Raw genomic sequence first — 7134 nt, forward strand, 5'->3', positions numbered from 1 at the left:
CCCACCCGCAAAGGGAATATCCTCTCACAAAATATCGACAAATGTAAAGCAGAGCAACAGGTATTCCATACTGGCTTTCTGTAGCAGACAATCGTTTTTTATATTAGCAAAGTAGTTGGTGGTTAACAATAAACATTTCATCTATGCTCGTCCATTTACCCATGTTCAGTCGAATTGTATGTATCATAAAATTGCAAAAGAAGAGCATCTCGCTCTGTACTGAGATATAAAACATTATGTTTTTACATTACAAAAGAATGGAGAAATATACTCCCTCCTTTCCATAATTCTTGTCATAGTTTTAGCTCAAATTTGAACTAAAACCACAACAAAAATTATGGAATGAAGGGAGTACAAGATTTGGGGACTGCAGATTATTACGAATAATTGATCTCTGTTTTCTACCCTTCACTAATCTGACTACTGCTTAAATAGCAAATAGTGTTAACAGATTCTTTTATTGCACAGAATTAGATTTGACACATTAGTAGAAACAGAAGAGTTGTACTGCTTGGTCACAGTGACAGCGACACTGGAGCCACAGAGTATTGCATAAATATAAAATTTATTACTAAATTCAATAGTTTAGAAGGTGTGACATGCACACTCAAGACTGAGAGGGAGATAAGTGTATCTAGTGGAATAAAGGAGCAAAAAATGCTAGGTAGGTATTGTGTGTTAATTAAGAATAATAGCACTTCAAAGTTTATCACAATATTAAGAATTGAGTTAGAAAACTAACCTCTTCAACAAACTCAAAGTCCACGAAAGCTGTCCCAGCTTGCACGTTCAATGATCCTTGTTTCATAAGTGTATCTAAAGATGTGATAGTATATTCCTTCGGAAGCACTCCAAGCAAGTATGCTATCAAGAAGTGACCAGCTTCATGCTTCGCATATTCCATATGTAGGATATTAATAGTTTAGATTATGTCTGCTAAACCACACTTGAAAAAGTATACAAACAGTTTGCTCATATTGTTCAAGAATGACATATTATTGAAAGTTTGTTCAAGAATGGAATATTATTGAAATTTTGTTCGAGAATGGAATGTTATTGAAATTGAGTTTGTATACCTCAATAACTCTGTTGTGGTACTTCTCGCTGAGACTGTGAGCAATTGTGTCAAGAACCAAGTTTCTCGCCCCTCCATTGTAATATATCTAGAAAGCTGTAGCCATGTAAGTTCAAGCAGCAGATGGTTGACTCAAGTGATTATACCATTTCTGTGGGGAAATTTATACGCACTAATGTTCTACATTACTTTATATGGATTTTTCTCCATGTGATCCTAAGAATCAGTTAAATGGCTGCAAGTACGTATAAACTTAGCTGAATCGACCATACTTCCAAGAAACATACTAGGAAGCTATGATGCTGGATGTTTATGCACGCAAACTAATAGGACTGCTTAATTAGTTCGAAATTGAACAAAAACTCACGCTAATTGGCACCAAAGAAGCACCCAACAAGATGAACAGATCGGTTCTGCAGAGAATATCTATTCACTACCTTTGATAATTGAGTTTTCCTCTAAGAGATGAATTGCTCATACAAAAATCAAAGGTTGTTGCTTAAAACTGCAACAAGGTAGCCAGAAAGCACGCATGGCCCAAGCATATGCTTCGAAATAACAACACCACGCGAATAGTAACAGTTCAACAGCCAGTCAGCAACAAGACATGTAACAGATGATACACAAGGCCGAGTAGTCAATTAAATAGTTAGGAACAAGATATGTAACAGATGGTCTACAAGGACGAGTAGTCAAATAAATAGTAACTCACCAAATCAACAGACCACACGAATAATAGGCCTACAAACGTAAGCAGAGCTTGGAGTTGAGAAAGCTCAAACGCAAATGAAACAGAAAGCCCTCCAAGAAGCGCGGCAATTTGGAGATTTCTCTCAATTGATCCCAAAGTCTGATCCACAGGAGATAGGAAAGAAGAAGTATCGATCCCATTTAGCTTAAGCTCATCTAGTTTATAAAGCCTTTGAGGTACCTAATAGAGATTTTGGTATAAAACAGTAGAGTTAGTATGCTACATAATATTCTAAAAAAAGGATAAAGGTAAAGCTTCACTTTCTTCCTTATCAAAATGTAGCACATTCTAACAGGTGGAAATGACACAGCACAAAGAAGCAAAGTTGAAGTGTTTGCTTGTCAAATATGTGCACTGGCACTAAAGATCAACAATAGTTTTTCCATGTAATTGTTTTGAATATAACCTTCAACATAGAAATACTTGCAGTTGCCGGCCATGCAATGGTGGAGAATATTTCGACCATTATTTTGGATAAATGATAGCATGAAAATCAACTCATTGTACATTCATGCAGATTATTCACATTGGTTTATCAACAGTAAAACAACTGTAACATTTTAACAAAGTTGTTTCGTTTGCTAGTCAATACTAGCAAAGTTGCATTGTCGTCAATCAATTTAATTTAAAAGTTGCATTGTTTGCTAGCCAAATATGTAGCAGACTGGCACTAGGCACCATCGATAGTTTTTCCATGTAATTTGAATATACTCCACAGTGTAGAAATATTCACAAATGCCCTCCAAACAGTGATGGAAAAAAAATCTAGATCAGATTTTATAGGCGACAGGTAGGTGGTGTGGCCACTGGCCACAGCCCGTGGAGTTATGGTGGTTTTCACTCAGTTTTCTTTAATAAACCGAGCCTTGTGTGGTTTCTAGGTCCGGTTTTCCTCGTAAAAATGGATCAGTTCTTTTCTTTTGTATGCAGTTGTGGGAGGTCCCCGCTATGTGACAAGGCTTCGGAGAAAATGGTAAGATTGGAACATCAAATTCCCATGCCCAATATCCAAATCATGGACCGTAAAAACTCTTACTAATTCCATCCAACAAAACAGTCCTATATGGTACTCCACTATACTAGTATCGGATTCGGATTCGGGCCAGACGGAGGAAAGCTTTATAAGAGCATGCCGTGAAAGAACCTTTGTTTTAAGTTTCAAACTATCCAAAATTATGTGGTTCTAAACTTCTAAAGCATATGCAACTGATCATTACGTCAAGCAAACTACAAATAAACTGCACACTAACCATACAAGTAAAATCGTACGTCTCTGAAAAAAAAAACGAGGCCTCGAGGAATGATACGCAGTATCAAGAGAACACCAACCTGCCTCGCGGCGCCAAAGCACCGGAGCCCGCCGCCCTCCCCCTGCGAGCAGCGCACCAGTGACAGCGCGGCCTCGTCGTTCCCCTTCCGCAGCTCGTCGTCCACCTGCTCGAGCACCGCCCTCAGGCGCGCGGCGGCCGGCTCGGAGGAGGTGTTCGCGGCGCGTGCCGGCGGCAAGCGCAGCCTGGCGGCGGCGGCGGCGGGATGCAGCTGGGTGAAGCAGCAGCAGGTCGATCCTCCCAGTATCATCTCTTCCACGCGGAGTCGAGCAGGTCCACAGACACGAAAAACGACGGATTTATGAGAAAGTGTTACGACCAACGGTTCAAGTCTTCTTCTGCACTTTTTTTAGAGAAGAAAGAAAGGCAATAACTTTTTATTTCTCGAGAACTGACGCATACCTGAAGTCCGGGATCACGGCCTACGGCCCAGTGAACCCTTTTTTTTGCGGGTGCCGAGAGCCTGGTCACTGCGGCCCCCTTTTGTGAGGGGGCACCCCTTCGCTATTTTACCGAGTTTTTTGGAGAGAGTTGTCTCGTGCCCTTAGGTATTCTCTACCTACCCATCTGTGTCGGTTTTGGGTGTAGGTACACATTTGTTGAAGGTCGTTCGAGCTTTCCCTGGGAGTATGGCATCAGTTACATACTTCAGCGCTGTAGCGCCTGGTATGAGCCTTGTGAAGAAGCAATCACTAGTCCATGGGCCCCAACAAGCGAGAGCAACTACTTAGCGGGCGCTTCTTCGGGAGGCTCACAATGATCCACTACGTGTCGCGCTCTGGACAAAACCTCCGGATTTTTTATTATTATTATTATTTGCACATATTTTTGGCTTTTTAAACAGTTTGTCGGGTTTTTTCAACTTTTTGTTTTTCCACCTGTCTACCTTAGCTTATGCATCATAAAAGTTGAAACAAAAAAATTTCGTGAAAAACGCATTTTTAAAGAAATTTTTTCCTGTCTACCTTATGCATCATAGCCGTACCTCTCGGGCTTTTTAAACAGTTTGTTCGGTTTTTTCGTGAAGAAAAAAGTTCGTCAAAACCTATCAACATGGGATCTAGTTTTAAAGATCTCAACGCGAGGAATCCAACAATGAAAACAGTTCGAGATTTGGCCACACGGTTTAAGAGATAAAACCTTTTAAATATATAGATCTACGAAAAAAGAAAAAACTCTCAGGTTGCGACAAGTGGCGCATATGCAGCATGCCTTTTGCCACAATTTAGAAAGGTGGAGTGGTCTTTACAAGGAGTATTCATCAATTAGTGATTTCGACAAGAAGCTCCCGTATTAGGGAGGGCCTATGTGCCGCTCTCTGCGACAAACTGTCGACTGCAAGCACATGCGGATCTCTCAACTAGGCCGGCCCATCTCGCTAGTGACATGTCATATGAATAAAGCCAGTTGAGCTAGCTAGCTTAGGCCGGCGTCTAGTGATAGCAGTCTTACCTATGGGTACGGGTACTCGCGGGTACCCTACCCGAAAATAACGAGTATGCGCATGATTTGGAGAGATTTTGTACCCACGGGTATGGATACCCATACCCGCTAATAATATGGGTAAGGCATGGGTATGAACTTGTGCCCATGGGTAACCCAATGGATACGCAAAAATTAATAGAGATTAAAAAATAGTTCCTATGACATGTGTGTCAACATACAACTTCTATGGCCCAACCCTAAATCTCATATTTCTTAAACCGTGCATAGCTCACAGGCCCGTAATCACCTACTCACCAATCCTCCTATGACTATGTGACTCCTCAAAAATATAAAATATCGACTCTTCTCTATTGGATTGTTGTCCAACAATCAAGCGATCACCAATTCTTACCACGACTTCCCACTCCGTCGGCTATCACCACCCGTTGCTCATACTTCCTTGATGCCTCCAGGCCTCCCACATAAGGAGGTTGTGTATGTGCTACACTGCTTGCGCATCATTGCTTGATTTTTAAACTCATTTCTCTACCTTCTAAAACTTTAAATGCTATACATTTAACCCATTAGGTACCCATTGGGTATGGGATACCCGATGGGTATGGGCATGGGTGTTAATTTATGTTCATGGGTATTGAAATTGGTGGGTATAGAAAGTTTCTCTGGGTATGGATTTGGGCAGAAAGGAGGTTGTACCCGCCCATACCCTATCCATTATCATCCCTAGGATGTCCCATCTCGCTAGTGACATGTCATATGAATAAAGCCAGTTGAGCTAGCTAGCTTCCTTGATTACCGTACATCGCAAAACCTTAAGAAACTCGAACACCGATCCAAACATTTCTAAAAATTCGAACGCAATTTTTTTTCCCGAAACAAAACTTGAATGCTTTATCAAACGCGAAACTTTTTAATTTTTTTTACAAATTGTGAGGAAACTCAAACAGTTTTTAAACATGCAAAAAAGTTTTGGAGACATGAACATTTTCTAAACTAACTGAAAAACTGAACAGAAACATTTTTTCAAAAACAGGAACATTTTTCAAATTCCAAAACAAAATTCGGAAACACGAACAACTTTTGCGTGCGGACATTTTTTTTAAACTCCAAAACAAAATTTCAGAACATTTTTTAAAACTTGAGAACATTTTCTAAACTTCAAATAATACTCGGGATATAAAAAATCGAACTAAAAAAATATTCAGGAGTTTCACAAATTGTTCTCGAATTCAAACAATGTTGGCGTGCAAAACCGGGGGAAATGCACGCGCGGCGTCTTATAGCGTGGTTTTCGGCCGGGCCAAACAGGGGCGGACGGGGCTTCACTCAAAAAAATGTTATTTTATTTTTTCCAATCTATAAAGTTGTTCGGGATTTGAAAACAGTTTTAAATTTCAAATAATACTCGGGATATAAAAAACTGGAACTAAAAAAATATTCAGGAGTTCCACAAATTGTTCTCGAATTCAAACCATGTTCATAGGATTTTAAAAAGGGAAAAGCTAAAATCCTGCCGACTGGCAGGTTGCAACAGATCCGCACGACCCGAGCGTCGTGAGATCCTGATCGCACAGCTGTGTTTGTTCCCGCGATCGACGTTCTCTTTCCTGCGGTGGAGAAAAATAAATGCCAATTGCATTGTCAAGATTCGAACTCTGGTCGCTTTAGCTATAGGAGCATCTCGCTGACCAACTGAGCTACTTTGCTATTGTTGTTTTGTACAGCAAGTTTAATAATTTGACCTTATCTTTCTACTGCACTGACAAGCATATCTCTGTTTTTTTCCTCTCGTGCCCTGTATCATTTTTTGTTCTTATTCACCATAAAAAACCATTTGCTACAAGTTTTCAAATCCAGATTAACTGGTATTTCTACCTTAGTAAATGAGAGTGATAAAGAAAGACCGCAACGCCTTTAGCGAGGAGACAACCATTTGCTTCAAGTTTTTAAAAGGACCGATGCAACGTGTTTTGTACTCCACTTGTCTCTTTTTGTTGTATTGATGAAGTTTTTCTAGAGAAATAAATGTTTCATCCTATAGAATTTGAACAACGGTCTTTTTCTCGTTTGTCATTCCTTGGCAAATTCTCTGTAATGAACCCGATAATTATATGCACCACAAACCTGATAGCTTATGTACAAATATCGTAGTAGCTTTTCTGATCCAAAAAATCCTAATGTAAACATACACTCGATAACTTTTTTGTATGAATAGCATGGTAACTCACACATCGCATAACTGATAATTTATGCACGAAGGTCCTGATATCTTCAGCGGCCGAGGGGAGTTGATCAAATATCCCCCGATAACTTTTCTGTGAATAGCATGGTAACTCACACATTGCAGACCTGATAACTTATGTACCCCCGCCCTGATAACTTTGGCGACCGAAGGGGGAAGGGGAGTTGACGAACTATTGTGTGAATAGCATGATAACTCACACATAGCAGACCTCATAACTTATGCACCCCGTCCTAGTAACTTTGGCAACGAGGGGGAGGGGGTTGATGAAATATCCTTTCGGTAGATTTTGTGT

The 7134-nt window shown here is 40.2% G+C and overlaps 1 protein-coding gene across 1 annotated transcript in view; it reads right to left on the reverse strand.

Moving 5' to 3' along the window:
* LOC119337247 overlaps positions 1 to 3457 on the reverse strand; it is a 5061-nt gene extending 1604 nt beyond the window's left edge. Inside the window, exons 1-4 of the mRNA XM_037609366.1 lie at positions 3156 to 3457; positions 1788 to 2006; positions 1077 to 1163; positions 743 to 889 (exon numbers count right to left, since the gene is read on the reverse strand). Coding sequence (XP_037465263.1) covers positions 743 to 889; positions 1077 to 1163; positions 1788 to 2006; positions 3156 to 3404 — 702 coding nt within the window. The 5' untranslated portion in view covers positions 3405 to 3457. The remainder of the gene's footprint in view (positions 1 to 742; positions 890 to 1076; positions 1164 to 1787; positions 2007 to 3155) is intronic.
* Positions 3458 to 7134: the final 3677 nt, after the last annotated feature.

The sequence above is a fragment of the Triticum dicoccoides genome, chromosome 7B (genome assembly GCF_002162155.2).
Source record: "Triticum dicoccoides isolate Atlit2015 ecotype Zavitan chromosome 7B, WEW_v2.0, whole genome shotgun sequence".
Lineage (NCBI taxonomy): Eukaryota > Viridiplantae > Streptophyta > Magnoliopsida > Poales > Poaceae > Triticum > Triticum dicoccoides.